General features: G+C 42.8%; 1 protein-coding gene across 3 annotated transcripts in view; it reads left to right on the forward strand.

Annotated features, from left to right (window-relative positions):
• LOC133650057 (F-actin-uncapping protein LRRC16A-like) overlaps positions 1-17,723 on the forward strand; it is a 35,978-nt gene extending 18,255 nt beyond the window's left edge. For 2 of the 3 annotated variants that reach the window (XM_062046848.1, XM_062046850.1), the window contains 22 exons: positions 2,318-2,422; positions 5,186-5,255; positions 5,330-5,411; positions 5,610-5,709; positions 5,777-5,831; positions 5,910-6,082; positions 6,160-6,228; positions 6,291-6,384; positions 6,438-6,536; positions 6,602-6,730; positions 6,809-6,919; positions 7,279-7,454; positions 7,536-7,623; positions 7,690-7,830; positions 7,907-7,973; positions 10,255-10,547; positions 10,609-10,718; positions 10,793-11,219; positions 11,282-11,309; positions 11,382-11,576; positions 14,845-14,967; positions 17,493-17,723. In XM_062046848.1, coding sequence (XP_061902832.1) covers positions 2,318-2,422; positions 5,186-5,255; positions 5,330-5,411; positions 5,610-5,709; positions 5,777-5,831; positions 5,910-6,082; positions 6,160-6,228; positions 6,291-6,384; positions 6,438-6,536; positions 6,602-6,730; positions 6,809-6,919; positions 7,279-7,454; positions 7,536-7,623; positions 7,690-7,830; positions 7,907-7,973; positions 10,255-10,547; positions 10,609-10,718; positions 10,793-11,219; positions 11,282-11,309; positions 11,382-11,576; positions 14,845-14,957 — 2,725 coding nt within the window. In that variant the 3' untranslated portion in view covers positions 14,958-14,967; positions 17,493-17,723. The remainder of the gene's footprint in view (positions 1-2,317; positions 2,423-5,185; positions 5,256-5,329; positions 5,412-5,609; positions 5,710-5,776; positions 5,832-5,909; positions 6,083-6,159; positions 6,229-6,290; positions 6,385-6,437; positions 6,537-6,601; positions 6,731-6,808; positions 6,920-7,278; positions 7,455-7,535; positions 7,624-7,689; positions 7,831-7,906; positions 7,974-10,254; positions 10,548-10,608; positions 10,719-10,792; positions 11,220-11,281; positions 11,310-11,381; positions 11,577-14,844; positions 14,968-17,492) is intronic. The other variant, XM_062046849.1, reaches the window with a different exon arrangement.
• Positions 17,724-19,344: the final 1,621 nt, after the last annotated feature.

A 19,344-nucleotide genomic window follows, 5' to 3' on the forward strand; every position in this document is an offset into this window, starting at 1 on the left:
CATAATACACCTAGTAGTACTACTACACCTAGTAGCACTTCATAATACACCTAGTAGTACTACTACATCTAATAGCATTTCATAATACACCTAGTAGTACTACTACATCTAGTAGCACTTCATAATACACCTAGTAGTACTACTACATCTAGTAGCACTTCATAATACACCCAGTAGTACTACTACATCTAGTAGCATTTCATAATACACCCAGTAGTACTACTACATCTAGTAGCATTTCATAATACACCTAGTAGTACTACTACACCTAGTAGCACTTCATAATACACCTAGTAGTACTACTACACCTAGTAGCACTTCATAATACACCTAGTAGTACTACTACACCTAGTAGCATTTCATAATACACCTAGTAGTACTACTACACCTAGTAGCATTTCATAATACACCTAGTAGTACTACTACATCTAGTAGCACTTCATAATACACCCAGTAGTACTACTACATCTAGTAGCACTTCATAATACACCTAGTAGTACTACTACATCTAGTAGCACTTCATAATACACCTAGTAGTACTACTACATCTAGTAGTACTTCATAATACACCTAGTAGTACTAGTAGCATTTCATAATACACCTAGTAGTACTACTACACCTAGTAGCATTTCATAATCCACCCAGTAGTACTACTACACCTAGTAGTACTACTACACCTAGTAGCACTTCATAATACACCTAGTACAAAGGCGGAGAACAGACTGACGTTCTGTTCTCGGCACTTCTCTTGGAGTTGGTCCACTGTACCACGACCTTGCCTGAATCTGCATTGGCTCTCCGGTAGGAGGTCTTTGTGTTGGAGATGTTCCGTCAGGGGGTTCAGCAGAATTCTGGCCAGGGTCTTTCTTGCTACAGACAGCAGAGCAATGCCGCGGTGGTTGTTGCAGTCCTGCCTGTTGCCCTTGCGATTGTGTAGGTGGACGATGGAGGCGTCTTTGAACTCCTGTGGCAGCTTCCCTTGGTTCCACATGGTGCAGAATAAGTCCACCAGTTGTTTGGTCAGAGGTGGTCCACCAGCTGTGTAGATTTCTGCTGGAATTGCATCAGCACCAGGTGCTTTGCTATTTTGAAGTCCTCTGATGGCTTTGATGACCTCAGCTTCCGTTTTGTGGTTCGTCAAGGGAGGTGTTCACTGGGACTTTAGGAAGGCGTGCAATGGCTTCGTCATTGATGACTGGGGGGGCGGTTGAGAACACCGTGGAAGTGCTCAGCCCAGTGCTCAAGGATCTTCTCTCTGTCTGTGACCAGCGTGCTGCTATCACCACTGAGGAGAGGGGGAGATCCTGATGTTGTGGGCCTGTAGATGGCCTTGAGGGTGCTGTAGAACTTCTTGCTGTCATTCTGGTCTGCATAGGACTGGATCTTGTCAGATTTTCTGCAGAGCCAGTCGTCCTGTATCCAATGCAGCTCCCACTGGTTAGTTGCTTTGATGTTCTTGAGGGCAGACTGTTTTCGAGAGGATGTTGGATCACTGATGTGGGCTTTGTGCAGACCATGTTTCTCCTGGAGAAGATCTCTGATGTAATCATCATTCTCATCAAACCAGTCCTGTTGCCTGCGGGCTGTAGGTCCTACTGCATTGAGAGCAGCAGTGTGGTGTCGCTGAACGCAGCCCAGTCCTCCTCGACGTTCCCGGAGGGTTTCAGGTCCTGCAGTTTGCTGGTGAGCTCTTCAGTCAGGGAAGCTTCGGAGGTTTGGAAACTTGAGGCCTTCTGGGAGGATGGATCTTGATGTTCAGCGTAGACACAAGGAGCCTATGGTCAGTCCAGCACTCTGCACCACACACCGCCTTTGTAACCCTGACATCCTGTCGGTCCCTTTGCCTCACGATGACATAGTCTAGTCGGTGCCATTGTCTTGAGCGGGGATGCATCAATGAGGTCCTGTTGCGCTTTGGGAGGACTCCTTCCCATGACTTGTGATCAGGGCAGTTCTCTCTCAGGTCTTGATAGGTCACCAACCCTATCAGGAAGTGTGCACACATTCTATGTGCCGAGGGTGATCAGTGTCACCTTTTTCTTGTTTCCTTGTTTCTTACCGCTGGTAAAGGGACTCCTGCCAGCTGCGGCTAGCTGGCCAGGAAGAGGTGAGGCAGGCAATTTTTGGGGCACCTTTTCTAGCCCGTTCCTCATGCCAGGAGGTTGTAAAAATAACTAAGTAAAAATAGCCAACTTAGGAACGAACCAAAAGTCACTAAAATAACTGAGTATAAATTGCTAACTAACAAACTAAAGAACTAACTAAGTCAGTAAAAATAACTAAGTAAAAATTACTAACTAGTAATATGTCTGGACAGGAAATGCAAAGAAGTTCCAGCATCCTTCAAGCAGTTTTTCAGCAGTTCCCTGGCTCTGAGTTCCGTCAACATGTCAGGAACCAGACTTCCTTCTGAGGCACTCAAGTAAGGCTGCTAACAAGATGGTAAAAAGATGGTAACAAGATGGTAACAAGATGGTAACAAGACGGTAACAAGATGTTAACAAGACAGTAACAAGATGGTAACAAGACAATAACAAGATGTTAACAGGACGGTAACAAGACGGTAACAAGATGGTAAAAAATTAAACGGCAAGAAGATGGTAACAAGATGGTAATAAGATGGTAACAACTTAAGACAGTAACAAGACAGTAACAAGATGGTACCCAGGCAGTAACAAGATGGTAAAAAATTAAATGGCAAGAAGGTGGTTAAAAGAAGGTAACAAGACAGTAACAAGATGGTAACCAGACGATAACAAGATGGTAAAAAATAAAACTGCAAGAAGGTTGTTAAAAGATGGTAACAATACTGTAACAAGATGGTAAAAAATTAAACGGCAAAGAAGGTGGTTAAAAGAAGGTAACAAGATGGTAAAAGACGATATCTAGACAGTAAGAAGATGGTAAAAATAAAACGGCAAGAAGGTGGTTAAAAATTGGTAACAAGAAGGTAACAATGGTAAAAAAAAAAAAAAATGACGGTGGTTAAAAGGTGGTATAAATGTAGTTAAAAATGGTAAAAAATAATAATTGATAAAAGATGGTAAGAAATAATTAAAACAGTAAAATATGGTAAGAAAGTGGTTAAAAGATGGTAAAAATGTGGTAAAAAAGATGGTAAAAACATAATTAAAACGAAAAAGATGGTAAAAATGTTGTAAGAAGGTGGTTAAAACATGGTAAAAAATAATTAAAATGTTAAAAAGGGGTAGGAAATAATTAAACCAGTAAAAGATTGTAAAAATGTGGTAAAAAAAAATAAAAAAAAAATAGTAAAAACATAATTAAAAAGGTAAAAGATGGTAAAAATGGGGTAAGAAGGTGGTTAAAAGATGGTAAAAAAAATAATAAAAATATTAAAAGGTAGTAGGAATTAATTAAACAGTAAAAGATGGTAAAAATGTGGTAAAAAAAAGTTGTAAAAACAAAAAAGATTGTAAAAATGTGGTAAAAAGATGGTAAAAAAAAAATTCAAAGTTGGTAAAAGATGGTAATGAATGTGGTTGAAAGATGGCAAAAATGGTTAAAAAAAATAGTAAAAAGAAGAAAAACTGTTTAAAAGATGGTAATATATGGTTAAAAAATAGTAAAATGTTGTCAAAAATGGTTAAAAAAAAATTAAAAAGGGGGAAAGAAAGTGGTTAAAATATGGTGATAAATGATTAAAAAAAATTGTAAAATGTCAAAAATTGTTTAAAAATAGTAAAAAAAAAAAAAAAAAGGGGGCAAGAAAGTGGTTAAAAGATGGTAATAAATGGTTGAAAAAGAGTACCATGTTGTCAAAATTATTTAAAAAAAAGATGGTAAAAATATGTTAAAAGGGTAACAATATAGTAAAAATGCTAACAAAATGGTAAGTAGATGGTAACAAAATGTTAAAAATATGGTGGAAAAAGTTGTAAGAAGATGGTAAAAATGGTTTAAAAAAAAGTTTAAATATGTTAAAGTAGTAAATAGATGGTAAAACAATGGAAAATATGGCAGAAATGGTTAAAGGATGGTATAAAGGTGGTTAGAGGATGGTTAAAATATGGTAAAGAGATGGTAATTAGTTGAAATGGTAACAGGATAGTAAAAATGGTAACAAGACGGTAACAAGATGGTATAAAATAAAACGGCAAGAAAGTGGTTAAAAGATGGTAACAAGATGGTAACAATGGTAAAATAAAAATAAAACAGTGGTTAAAAGATGGTTCAAAATGTGGTTAAAAGATGCTAAAAAAAGTATTGGTAAAAGTTGGTAAGAAATAATTAAAATAGTAAAAGATTGTAAAAATGTGGAAAGAAGGTGGTTAAAAGATGGTCAAATCGTGGTAAAAAAAAGATGGTAAAAACATAAGTAAAACAGTAAAACATGGTTAAAAATGGGGTAAGAAGGTGGTTAAAAGATGGTAAAAAATTATTAAAATGTTAAAGTGGTAATAAAAGGTTAAAAAATAGTAAAATGTTGTCAAAAATGGCTAAAAAAAAAAGATGGTAAAAATATGTTAAAAGGGTAACAAGATAGTAAAAATGCTAACAAAATGGTAAGTAGATGGTAACAACATTTTTAAAAAGATGGTGGAAAAAAATGGTTAAAAGATGGTAAAAGTTGTAAGAAGATGGTAAAAATGGTTAAAAAAAAGATGGTAAAAATATGTTAAAATGGTAAATAGATGGTAACAAATGGTAAAACAATGGAAACTATGGTAGAAATTGTTAAAATATGGTAAAAATGTGGTAAGGGCGTTGGTTAAAATATGGTAAAAAAAAGATTGTAATTAGTTGAAATGGTAACAAGATAGTAAAAATGGTAACAAGATAGTAAATAGATGGTAACAATAGCACAAATTCTTAAAAAGATATTAAAAATGGTAAAACATGGTAAATAGATAGTAAAAAGACAGTAGCAGGATGGTAACAAGATGTTAAAAAGATTGTAACAATATAGCAAAAATGCTTAAAAGATGGTAAAAAGATATTAAAAATGGTAACAAGATGGTAAAAAGATGGTAACAAGATGATAACAATATAGCAAAAATGCTTAAAAGATGGTAAAAAGCTATTAAAAATGGTAACAAGATGGTAAAAAGATGGTAACAATATAGCAAAAATGCTTAAAAGATGGTAAAAATATATTAAAAATGGTAACAAGATGGTAAAAAGATGGTAAAAAGTTCAGGAGCTTCATTCTTGGTGTCCTCAGGGCGCTGCTGCTGGGTCTGGGCTGCAACCCCAACCTCAGCGACGTGTCTCTGGACCTAAGCGGCTGTGAGGTAAAAGCGTGGTGGCGGACACGAAGGAGGCGGGTCTAAGGTCACATCCTGATGGCGTCTTGTTTGACTTGCAGTTGCGCTCGGCAGGCTCTCAGATCCTGGAGGGTTGCATAGCCGAGATTCCCAACATCTCCAGTCTGGACATCTCGGACAACGGTGGGCGTTTTATTACGACCTTTATATGAATGTCTTTGTTGCTAGGTAATTGCTGCAAGTCTTTTACTTTGGCAAGCTCGGAGTAGGTGACTTCCTGGTGCTTCTGGCAGCAGACTTAGAAAAGTTCTGAATTGAAAACTTTCCAAACGTCTCAGGTGAGAAAAGTAGTCATTGTACCGTGGTGTTGACTGTTGGCAGGTCTGGACGGGGACCTGAGCACCCTGCTGGTCTGGCTGGCCAAAAACCGCTCCATTCGCCACCTTTCCCTGGGAAGAAACTTCCACAACATCAAGTCAAAGTGGGTCAGCAAGCAGCACTCAGCCACACGTGTCTCCTCCTTCTCTCTGCTTCCTTGTTTCTGCCAGGAACGTGGCGCCGGTCCTGGACAACCTGGTGCACATGATCCAGGAGGAGGAGTCAGTGAGTGACGGATCGACTCCAAGTGGACCCTCAACCAGCATCGCCTCTGAAAGTGTGACATTTCTTTGCACTCCGCAGCCTCTGACCTCGCTATCGCTAGCAGACTCCAAGCTGAAGGGCGAGCTCGCCATCGTCCTCAACGCCCTGGGCAGCAACGCCTCTCTCACCAAACTGGACATCAGCGGGAACGCCATGGGCGACATGGGCGCCAAGATGCTGGCCAAGGCCCTGCAGATCAACACCAAGCTCAGGTGATCCGCCTCCTTCCATCTGTGGTCACTTTGGTCTTGGTGCTTCTAACCTGGTTCGGTGTGTTGCTGGTGCACAGGACCCTCATCTGGGACCGAAACAACACCAGCCCTCAGGGTCTGCAGGAAGTGGCGTCCGCGTTGGAGAAGTAGGTGTGAACAGAGTCTGACCGTTTGATCTAAACAATGAGTCACCTTTTCTTCCCGTCAGGAACTTCACTATCCGATTCATGCCGGTTCCTATTGTTGACGCCGCTCAGGCGCTCAAGACCAACACGGAAAAGACGGAAGATGCACTGATGAAGGTATGTGTACAAAGGTCTACCGTGTTTGAGCGTCCCTCACATCGTATGTGCAGATGGAGCGCTTCCTGCTGAGGAACCACGAGACCCGGAAGTACCTCCAGGAGCAGGCGTACCGGCTGCAGCAGGGCATCGTCACCAGTACCACGCAGCAGGCAGGCGTCACCACACCGTCTCCCACCTCCCCGCCCCTTCTCACCGGCCTCTGACCTCTGCCTAGATGGTGGACACCATGTGTGTGAAGGTCCAGGATCACCTGAACTCGCTGATGTTCTCCCAGAGCCACGTGGTCCAGGACGATGTGCAGGTGGCAGAGAATCTGATGAAAGATGCCAGGAACTCCAAGACCGTAAGTCAGCTGCGACCCTCAACCGAGTGAACCCAGCAGAACTCTGAAAGTTGCTCCGTTTCTCTTGGGACCGTCCAGCTCCTCCCTACCCTCTACCACTTGAGGGGCGGCGACCTGCGCGGCACCGTCCAAGGAAAACTGGAGTCTCTGGCAGGGGACGTGGCGGCTGCGATGGATGATGAACTGCAGGTACCACAAGCAAGCCAAAGGGTGGCTACAGAAGCAAAAGTACCTTAATCTGTGGGTGCCAACTTCACTTTGCCTTTCCCTACACTCACCACTAGTCGGTGCCTTGCACCCAGTCATGTTATGCCGTGTTGGAGCCACCACTTTGGACTCTCAGTGACGCACGAGTGGATTTGATTACACAGATTGAGATAGACACACAAATGAGTACGAGGTGCGGATTACGGATTAGTACACGGACACGAGGTATGGATTACAGGCGCACAGATTGAGGTGCGCTTTTGCAAATAGTTTTGCTACAATAATACCCCCATGGTGGCGCTGGGTACTGCAACGTTGGACCGCTTTCTCGCCCACTGCAGACAATTTTGGCATCCATGTTGGACGCCGCCGAGGGTCTGTGTCCTCACGTGATCAAGAGGAGCGGCCTTCGTTCGGAGCTGTTGAGGGCGGGGACCGAAAGAATGACCGTGCCTCGCAGCTTCATCACCGCCACGCTGCTGGAGCAATCGGGCGTCGACATTGTTAACAAGATCAGGTGTGGCCATGCCCACTTTAGCTGCTCCGTTATTTGTCCTGCGGCGCTGTCTTTGATTAGCGTCTCCTTTTTGGTCGTCAGTGAAGTGAAACTCAACGTGGCGTCCTTGGTCTCTGATCGGATCGTGGACGAGATCCTGGACTCTTTGTCTGCGTGGCAGAACATGCTGGTCAGTCTTTTTGTGCACTTCTCTTGGTTTTGTGTCCGTCCTCCTTCCTCACCCGCCTGTGTCCAGGCGGAGCATGTGACCAGGCAGGGCCAGCCTGCACTGCGTCCGGAGTCTCAGGAGACGGAGGTTTTGGACGAGACAGTTCTGCGTACGGAGAGCCTGGAGGAGGAAGGCGAGCACCCGCCGGAGCACGTAGACCCTTGCACGGTTGGACTTGAGCTTACCAAAATCTGCTCCAGGGAAACAATTGCAGCTTTGAAGTCTAAACAAAGTTTTCCTACAGTTGACGCTCAAGTCCAAGAGAAAGAGTATTCTGGTCCGAATGCTGCGGCCCGTCTCGGTGGCGTTTGGTGAGCATTGAGTCCACTTTTATTTGATATATATATTGCAATTGTGTATTATTTATTACTCCTTTTCAGTACTTGTTACTTGTGTTACTCTATGTACAATCTGCACCACAACCACAGCATCGGTACTTGTTACTTGTGTTACTCTATGTACAATCTGCACCACAACCACAGCATCTCCCCATTTTGGGTTGGATAGTATTTATTATCCTCTGAATATTCTCAGGACATTCGGTCCATCCCAACCGGACTGTTCAGTCTGTCTTAGAAGACCTGTGTCCTCTTATCCAAGTATCTTCATCTGCTCTTGCTCATAGACTTAGATTGGCCAGATCTAGTCTTAGACTGGTCACATCTAGTCTTAGACCGACATTGGCCAGATCCGGTCTTAAACGTGGATTGACCACATCTAGTCTTAGATTTACATTGTCAGATCTAGTCTTAGACTTAGATTGGCCAGGTCTACTCTTAGACTGGTCACATCTAGTCTTAGACCTACATTGGCCAGATCTAGTCTTAGACTTAGCTTGGCCAGGTCTACTCTTAGACTGGTCACATCTAGTCTTAGACCTACATTGGCCAGATCTAGTCTTAGACTTAGCTTTGGCCAGGTTTAGTCTTAGACTGGTCACATCTAGTCATAGACCTACATTGGTAGGATCTAGTCTTAGACTTAGATTGGCCAGATCTAGTCTTAGACATATTTTAGATTGGTCAGATCTAGTCTGAGACTTAAATCGGTCACATCTAATCTTAGGTTTACTGTAGACTGGTTCAGACCTAGTCTTAGACTTACCCTAGATTGGTCAGACCTAATCTTACACTTACATTAGATTCATCAGACCTTGCCTTAGACTTTGATTGGTCAGATCTAGTCTTAGATTTACAGTAGATTGGTTAGACCTGGTTTTAGATATAAATTGGTCAGATCTAGTCCAGATGCTGGTGCCAAAGCCCCAACTATTATCCCTTAACAAGAAGAAAGTATGTTGTGGTGTGAAAACCTTGTCGTGGATGACTTCCTCCACTCCCCTTTCAAAACATCCATCTTCCCTGTCCAAAATCTGGGTGTTTGTCCTCAAAGGTCCTGGGGGAGCTGAAAGGTCAGGACTCAGTTTTGTTGAGAACCTCAAGGAGAAACCTCACTCCTTTGAGGACAAAAATGCACAGATTCTGGGCAGGGAGGACTGATGTCTGGAAAGGGGAGTGACGGAAGACATCTACCTCAAAGTTGAAAAAGCATCCCTGACCAGAAGAGGGGTTCTGCGACACCACCTATGTCCCACATAAAACTCTGTCCTTTCAACCATTCCTAAAAGACTCAACCATTTAGCCTCCAACAAACAGGATTTAGAAACGTTTCTGTCACAGATGCTCCTTTCCTGCAACGGAATGAATGCTAATGTGGGAGATTCCAGTCCAAGAACTGATGTTGGGCTGGTAGTGGTCCTTCCACAGCGATCACTTTTCCACACAATCACATTTCAATGACGGCTGTTGCTCTCACTATTATGTTAGATCCACTATGGACTGGACTCTCACTATTATGTTAGATCCACTATGGACTGGACTCTCACACTATTATGTTAGATCCACTATGGACTGGACTCTGGACTGGACTTTACTCAGGGACACCCTCATCTTCTTCCAGTATTAATAGTTGAGGCTTTGGCACCAGCATCTAGACTACATCTGACCAGTCTAAGACTATATGTGACCGATCTAAGTCTAAGAATACATCTGACCAATGTAAGACTAGATTTGACCAATCTAAGTCCAAGACTAGTTCTGACCAATCTAAGTCCAAGACTATTTCTGACCAATCTAAGTCCAAGACTAGTTCAGACCAATCTGAGTCCAAGACTAGATCAGCCCTAAAATTAGATGTGACCAATCTAAGTCCCATCTCAGCTGCCCTCAGGCAGAAGGCGGTGTACACACTGGACAAGGAAGGCGGGGTACACTCTGGACAAGGAAGGCTAGGTACACCCTGGACACGGAAGGCGGTGTACACTCTGGACAAGGAAGGCGGGGTGCACTCTGGACAAGGAAGGCTATGTACACCCTGGACAAGGAAGGCGGGGCCAACACAGACCGACAACACTCACACACTGGGGCCAGTCTTGAGAACATTCCTAGGATAATAGACTTTATTACTCCAAGACTGGGGGTATACTGTGGTTGCGGTGCAGATTGTCCAGTAACAAAAGTATACAATCACCTGATGAATGAGAACACATTCTGAACATTGAGACCAATATTTGGCTGTCCCTCTTCTTGTCAGAGATGGAGTTTGACCTGGACAAGGCTCTGGAGGAGGTGCCCATCCATGTGGTGGACACACCTCCCTCGCAGTTGAACAAAGTGACTCCGCCGCCCCCGGTCCCCACTTTGGAGGAACTACCGCCCCCGGTCCTCACTTGGGAGGAACTACCGCCCCCGGTCTCCACTTGCGAGGAACCGCCGCCCCCGGTCCCCACTTGGGAGGAACTCCTGCCCCCAAGGCACACCCCGCTGGAGCACCACACCAAAGTGCGACCACGACCCAAGAAAAGAAGCAAACCCAGCAGAGTCGGGGTAGGTTGCGAGTTAGATGTCTGGCACATCGCGCCGACTTGATGACACGTTTTGCTTTCAGTGTGCCGCCACCGGTTCAGCGCCTCAGGGGGCGGAGCATCAGGACATGGGGAAGCTGGACGAGGGCATAGATGAATTCTTCTCCAAGAAGGTCATGAAAGTCAGCTTAAAGTGAGAACCTTTGTGAGCGCCACGTTTCACTGAAGAGCTGCGAGCTGATTGGACGTCTTCTTGTTCACGCTCAGACGGTCCAGCGCCCGGGCGACACCTTCCAGCACGCAGGAGGCGGCTGGAAAGAAGCCAGAATCCAGGAACAGTGGTTTTTTCAACCAGATCAAAACTCGGGCGGGTCGCTCGGAGAAGGGCCAAAGTACCGCCTCCATCAGTTCGCCACCACCAGCGTCCCCCACACTTGCTCCGCCCACATCTTTGGTCAGCAAGGAGCCGCCACCGATGTCCCCTGTGGCGCCACACCCGGACCCGCGTCTGACGGACCACGGCAGTTTTGAGGCGGACGTGGAGGAAGAGACCGAGGTCAGCGTGGAGAAGGAGACCGAGGTCAGCGTGGAGAAGGAGCACCCCCTGGTCTCGCAGCATGTTGGTGTTCCAGTCTTGACCTCGGAGCTTCTGGCTGAGATGAAGGCAAAGCAGGACAAGATGGCGGCTCAGAAGGTGAGTGATGACGTGATGGGAGGAGCTTGTACTCAAACGATGACATCACATTTTCTTTCCAGTCGTCCTCAAAGGAAGATGGCCGCTTGGGTAAGTTGGCGTTCACCTTGGAAGCCATATTGGCTACCATGCTAGCATGCTAATGTCCCGCCATGGTCTCAGACGCCGTCCTGCCAGGACCGGTGGCCGGCCCTCGGTCTGACAACCCCACCCCCCCTCAGCTCCACACACAAGAGCCAATGGAGGAGCAGGAAGTGTGTCACACTGACTTCCTGTCTGAAACTCTCAAAGCTCCACTTCCTGTTCCTCGCCTGAAGACAACGCCGTCTGAACCGCAACACCCGAACCAAGATGAAGGTAATGGACCTGGTTCACGTCCTGGTGCTCTCCTACTCCAGTACTACTACTACTCCAGTACTTCTACTCCAGTACTACTACTCCTGTACTTCTACTCCAGTACTACTACTCCAGTACTACTACTCCAGTACTACTATTCCTGTACTTCTACTCCAGTACTACTACTCCAGTACTACTACTCCAGTACTACTACTCCAGTACTTCTACTCCAGTACTACTACTCCAGTACTACTACTCCAGTACTACTACTCCAGTACTTCTACTCCAGTACTTCTACTCCAGTACTACTACTCCAGTACTACTACTCCAGTACTACTACTCCAGTACTACTACTCCAGTACTACTACTCCAGTACTTCTACTCCAGTACTACTACTCCAGTACTACTACTCCAGTACTTCTACTCCAGTACTACTACTCCTGTACTTCTACTCCAGTACTACTACTCCTGTACTTCTACTCCAGTACTACTACTCCAGTACTACTATTCCTGTACTTCTACTCCAGTACTACTACTCCAGTACTACTACTACTCCAGTACTTCTACTCCAGTACTACTACTCCTGTACTTCTACTCCAGTACTACTACTCCAGTACTACTACTCCAGTACTTCTACTCCAGTACTACTACTACTCCAGTACTACTACTCCAGTACTACTACTCCAGTACTTCTACTCCAGTACTACTACTCCAGTACTACTACTCCAGTACTTCTACTCCAGTACTTCTACTCCAGTACTACTACTCCAGTACTACTACTCCAGTACTACTACTCCAGTACTACTACTCCAGTACTTCTACTCCAGTACTACTACTCCAGTACTACTACTCCAGTACTTCTACTCCAGTACTACTACTCCTGTACTTCTACTCCAGTACTACTACTCCTGTACTTCTACTCCAGTACTACTACTCCAGTACTACTATTCCTGTACTTCTACTCCAGTACTACTACTCCAGTACTACTACTACTCCAGTACTTCTACTCCAGTACTACTACTCCTGTACTTCTACTCCAGTACTACTACTCCAGTACTACTACTCCAGTACTTCTACTCCAGTACTACTACTCCTGTACTTCTACTCCAGTACTACTATTCCTGTACTTCTACTCCAGTACTACTACTCCTGTACTTCTACTCCAGTACTACTACTCCAGTACTTCTACTCCAGTACTACTATTCCTGTACTTCTACTCCAGTACTACTACTCCAGTACTACTACTACTCCAGTACTTCTACTCCAGTACTACTACTCCTGTACTTCTACTCCAGTACTACTACTCCTGTACTACTACTCCAGTACTACTACTCCAGTACTACTACTACTCCAGTACTTCTACTCCAGTACTACTACTCCTGTACTTCTACTCCAGTACTACTACTCCAGTACTACTATTCCTGTACTTCTACTCCAGTACTACTACTCCAGTACTACTACTCCTGTACTTCTACTCCAGTACTACTACTCCAGTACCACTACTCCAGTACTACTACTCCTGTACTACTACTCCAGTACTACTACTCCTGTACTACTACTCCAGTACTACTACTCCAGTACCACTACTCCTGTACTTCTACTCCAGTACTACTATTCCTGTACTACTACTCCAGTACCACTACTCCAGTACTTCTACTCCAGTACTTCTACTCCTGTACTTCTACTCCTGTACTTCTACTCCAGTACTACTACTCCAGTACTACTACACTAGTACTTCTACTCCAGTACTTCTACTCCAGTACTACTATTCCTGTACTACTACTCCAGTACCACTACTCCAGTACTTCTACTCCAGTACTACTACTCCTGTACTACAACACTAGTACTACTACTCCAGTACTACTACACTAGTACTACTACTCCAGTACTACTACTCTAGTACTACTAATGTACTTCTACTCTTCTACTTCTTCTCCAGTACTACTACTTTAGTACTTCTACTCCAGTACTACTACTACTACTAATGTACTTCTCCTCTACTACTACTGCTGAACTTGTACTCTAGTAGTAATAATAATGTATTTCTGGTCTAGTAGTACTAATATACATCTGATCTAGTAGAACTAATATACTTTTACTCTAGTAGTACTGCTGTACTTCTACTGTAGTTGTACTAATGTACTTCTGCTCTAGTAGTAGTAATATACTTGTGCTATAGCAGTACTACTTTACTTCCACTCAAGTAGTACTGCTATACTTGTACTCTAGTAGTACTGATGTACTTTTACTCTAGTAGTACTGCTGTACCTCTACTCTACTACTCCTGCTGAACTTGTACTCTAGTAGTACTAATGTACTTCTACTCTAGTAGTACTGCTGTACTTATACCCTAATAGTAATAGTATGCAGTACTTCTACTCTAGTAGTACTGCTGTACTTATACCCTAATAGTAATAGTATGCAGTACTTCTACTCTAGTAGTACTGCTGTACTTATACCCTAATAGTAATAGTATGCAGTACTTCTACTCTAGTAGTACTGCTGTACTTATACCCTAATAGTAATAGTATGCAGTACTTCTACTCTAGTAGTACTGCTGTACTTATACCCTAATAGTAATAGTATGCAGTATTTCTACTCTAGTAGTACTGCTGTACTTATACCCTAATAGTAATAGTATGCAGTACTTCTACTCCAGTAGTACTGCTGTACTTATACCCTAATAGTAATAGTATGCAGTATTTCTACTCTAGTAGTACTGCTGTACTTATACCCTAATAGTAATAGTATGCAGTACTTCTACTCCAGTAGTACTGCTGCATTTCTACTCTACTGCAACTTCTGTACTTGCACCACAGTAATACTAACATACTTTTACTCTTGTAGTACTGCTGTACTTGTACTCTAGTACTACCGCTGCTGGACTTGTACTCTAATACTTGTAGTCTAGTAGTAATGCTGTGCTAATACTACTGCTGGAGTTTTACTCCAGTAGTACTAAGGTACTTGTACTCTAGTATCACTACTATATTTGTACTCTTGTAGTACTAATGTGCTTTTACCTTAGTAGTACCAATATACTTCTACTCTACTGTACTTGTACTTTACTACTACTGTTATACTTGTACTCTAGTAGTACTAATGTACTTGTACTCTAGTAGTACTAATGTACTTGTACTCTAGTAGTACTACTGCAGTAATGTGAGTGTTTCCTGTCATGAAGGTACTTGTACTCTAGTAGTACTAATGCACTTGTACTCTAGTAGTACTAATGTACGTGTACTCTAGTAGTACTACTGCAGTAATGTGAGTGTTTCCTGTCATGAAGGTACTTGTGAAGTTTCCATGTCCAGCAGCAAGTTACGCTCGTCCTTGAAGACGTTTGCTGCTCCATCAAGTCAACAACCACAACGATCAAAGTCACTTCCTGCCAAAAAGTGAACTTCACAAGGTTAGCAGCTAAAAAGGACAAAACAATCAAAGTCACTTCCTGCCAAAAAGTGAACTTTTTTAGGGTAGCAGTTAAAAAGAACAATAAGGATCAAAGTCACTTCCTGCTAAAAAGTGAACCTTTTAAGGTTAGCAGCTAAAAAGAACAAAAATATCTAAGTCACTTCCTGCCAAAAAGTGAACTTCACAAGGTTAGCAGCTAAAAAGGACAAAACAATCAAAGTCACTTCCTGCCAAAAAGTGAACTTCACAAGGTTAGCAGCTAAAAAGAACAAAACAATCAAAGTCACTTCCTGCTAAAAAGTGAACCTTTTAAGGTTAGCAGCTAAAAAGAACAAAAAGATCAAAGTCACTTCCTGCTCAAAAGTGAACTTCACAAGGTTAGCGGCTAAAAAGGACAAAAGGATCAAAGTCACTTCCTGCCAAAAAGTGAACTTCACAAAGTTAGCAGCTAAAAAGAACAAAACAATCAGTCACTTCCTGACAAAAAGTGAACTTCACAAGGTTAGCAGCTAAAAAGAACAAAAAGATCAAAGTCACTTCCTGCTCAAAAGTGAACTTCACAAGGTTAGCGGCTAAAAAGGACAAAAGGATCAAAGTCACTTCCTGCCAAAAAGTGAACTTCACAAGGTTAGCAGCTAAAAAGAACAAAACAATCAGTCACTTCCTGACAAAAAGTGAACTTCACAAGGTTAGCAGCTAAAAAGAACAAAAAGGATCAAAGTCACTTCCTGATAAAAAGTGAACTTTTTAAGGTTTGCAGCTAAAAAGAACAAAAAGGATCAAAGTCACTTCCTGCCAAAAAGTGAACTTCACAAGGTTAGCAGCTAAAAAAGACAAAAGGATCAAAGTCACTTCCTGCCAAAAAGTGAACTTCACAAGGTTAGCAGCTAACAAGAACAAAACAATCAAAGTCACTTCCTGCCAAAAAGTGAACTTCACAAGGTTAGCAGCTAAAAAGAACAAAACAATCAAAGTCACTTCCTGCCAAAAAGTGAACTTCACAAGGTTAGCAGCTAAAAAGAACAAAAAGGATCAAAGTCACTTCCTGACAAAAAGTGAACTTCACAAGGTTAGCAGCTAAAAAGAACAAAATGATCAAAGTCACTTCCTGCTAAAAAAGTGAACTTTTTAAGGTTAGCAGTTAAAAAGAACAAAAGGATCAAAGTCACTTCCTGCCAAAAAGTGAACTTCACAAGGTTAGCAGCTAAAAAGAACAAAACAATCAAAGTCACTTCCTGCCAAAAAGTGAACTTCACAAGGTTAGCAGCTAAAAAGGACAAAAGGATCAAAGTCACTTCCTGCCAAAAAGTGAACTTCACAAGGTTAGCAGCTAAAAAGAACAAAACAATCAAAGTCACTTCCTGCTCAAAAGTGAACTTCACAAGGTTAGCGGCTAAAAAGGACAAAAGGATCAAAGTCACTTCCTGACAAAAAGTGAACTTCACAAGGTTAGCAGCTAAAAAGAACAAAAAGGATCAAAGTCACTTCCTGATAAAAAGTGAACTTTTTAAGGTTTGCAGCTAAAAAGAACAAAAAGGATCAAAGTCACTTCCTGCCAAAAAGTGAACTTCACAAGGTTAGCAGCTAAAAAAGACAAAAGGATCAAAGTCACTTCCTGCCAAAAAGTGAACTTCACAAGGTTAGCAGCTAACAAGAACAAAACAATCAAAGTCACTTCCTGCCAAAAAGTGAACTTCACAAGGTTAGCAGCTAAAAAGAACAAAACAATCAAAGTCACTTCCTGCCAAAAAGTGAACTTCACAAGGTTAGCAGCTAAAAAGAACAAAAAGGATCAAAGTCACTTCCTGACAAAAAGTGAACTTCACAAGGTTAGCAGCTAAAAAGAACAAAATGATCAAAGTCACTTCCTGCTAAAAAAGTGAACTTTTTAAGGTTAGCAGTTAAAAAGAACAAAAGGATCAAAGTCACTTCCTGCCAAAAAGTGAACTTCACAAGGTTAGCAGCTAAAAAGAACAAAACAATCAAAGTCACTTCCTGCCAAAAAGTGAACTTCACAAGGTTAGCAGCTAAAAAGGACAAAAGGATCAAAGTCACTTCCTGCCAAAAAGTGAACTTCACAAGGTTAGCAGCTAAAAAGAACAAAACAATCAAAGTCACTTCCTGCCAAAAAGTGAACTTCAGAAGGTTAGCAGCTAAAAAGAACAAAACAATCAAAGTCACTTCCTGCCAAAAAGTGAACTTCACAAGGTTAGCAGCTAAAAAGAACAAAAAGGGTCAAAGTCACTTCCTGCTAAAAAAAGTGAACTTTTTAAGGTTAGCAGCTAAAAAGGACAAAAAGATCTAAGTCACTTCCTGCTAAAAAGTGAACTTCACAAGGTTAGCAGCTAACAAGAACAAAAAGGATCAAAGTCACTTCCTGCTAAAAAGTGAACTTTTTAAGGTTATCAGCTAAAAAGGACAAAAAGATCAAAGTCACTTCCTGCTAAAAAGTGAGCTTGTAGGTCAGCATCCATACAAAAGTGAGAAGGCCTGTGATTGGTTGACTGCTTCTTTGTTCCACAGTGCGTTGTCCTTCTGAGGAGGCGGTGCCAACGTTATCTGACAGCCAATCAGATGAGCCTCCAGTCTCCTGACTCCTATTTCCTGTCACATGACTGCCTTTGATCTTTTATACTTTTATATTAGTCCTCTTCAATTATGTGTAACTTTGCATCCACTCACAAATGTACTCCAATAAAAACTTTAAAAGGTCTCGTTACCATGACGACGGGTTTGTTTAAAATGAAAATAACATTTGATAACAAATATTGTTGACTCTGTTCTCTGCTGCCACCTGCTGGTCTCTAGTGTGTAGTGCTGCCACCTGCTGGTCTCTAGTGTGTAGTGCTGCCACCTGCTGGTCTCTAGTGTGTAGTGCTGCCACCTGCTGGTCTCTAGTGTGTAGTGCTGCCACCTGCTGGTGTGTAGTGTGCAGTGCTGCCACCTGCTGGTGTGTAGTGTGTCGTGCTGCCACCTGCTGGTGTGTAGTGTGCAGTGCTGCCACCTGCTGGTGTGTAGTGTGTCGTGCTGCCACCTGCTGGTGTGTAGTGTGCAGTGCTGCCACCTGCTGGTGTGTAGTGTGTAGTGCTGCCACCTGCTGGTCTCTAGTGTGTAGTGCTGCCACCTGCTGGTGTGTAGTGTGTAGTGCTGCCACCTGCTGGTCTCTAGTGTGTAGTGCTGCCACCTGCTGGTGTGTAGTGTGCAGTGCTGCCACCTGCTGGTGTGTAGTGTGTCGTGCTGCCACCTGCTGGTGTGTAGTGTGCAGTGCTGCCACCTGCTGGTGTGTAGTGTGCAGTGCTGCCACCTGCTGGTGTGTAGTGTGCAGTGCTGCCACCTGCTGGTGTGTAGTGTGCAGTGCTGCCACCTGCTGGTGTGTAGTGTGTAGTGCTGCCACCTGCTGGTGTGTAGCATAGATATATATCAGTAGATGGCGCAAGGCGGAGTCTCCAGCGTAGTTCACCGGCGGCCATCTTGTGACGGTCAACTATTCTGGTACGTTCTATGGTAGCTGTTGTAAGGTGAGTGATCTGCACAAACAAAAATACTCTTAACTCGCTGAAATCTTGACGGATTTACAAACGGTTTTGTTTATTACACACGTTATTAACGTGGCTATGATTCAGGATGCTTGGACATGTTGAAATTGCAGCTTTTCTGTTCGAAAAACGACTTAAAAAATAAGGTTGTATGTTTGTCCCTGGCCAGCTGTACCTATTAACGTTAGCTAAGTTAGCTGAACAATTTTGTTAGCTCGTTTCATGGGAAAAGGATCAGTGGGAGAGGCAGAATTGCTCTTTCTTTTCAACATAACTTAAGTTGCACATGATTTCCAAGCGGTTTGGTTTGTTAAAAACATCTTACATTATGATACAGGAAATTGCTGGCTTTGTGTTTACAGAACTACGCCTACCAGTGAAGATGCCTGACTTTTGTGCAGCCTACGGATGCTCTAATCGCCGTAGTCTCAAAACGAGAACCCGTGGGATCACCTTTCACCGGTAAGATATGACAATATTATGACTATAATTAGGATAATCGTTAGTTACTTAGTGGATGTATGTACAATACAGGTCCTGCTACACAGGAACAGCGGGGCTATGTGAGATAATAGTATTGCAAGATTGTTGTTGACCCAAGGCTTTTTACACAATTGAATGTTTCTTTTGGACACCTTTCTTATAACTCTTTTAGTGTGGTTGTCTTATTCTTAAAGTACATACATGCATACATGCACATACATGCATACATGCATACATACATGCATACATGCATACATACATACATACATACATACATACAATTACCCCAAAAATATGATAATTTAGGTGTGTATTTTTGTCCTTACCCTTAATGTTAAAGGAAAGAAGGGTGGAAA

This window comes from Entelurus aequoreus, linkage group LG05 (assembly GCF_033978785.1).
Source record: "Entelurus aequoreus isolate RoL-2023_Sb linkage group LG05, RoL_Eaeq_v1.1, whole genome shotgun sequence".
In the NCBI taxonomy this organism is placed as follows: domain Eukaryota; kingdom Metazoa; phylum Chordata; class Actinopteri; order Syngnathiformes; family Syngnathidae; genus Entelurus; species Entelurus aequoreus.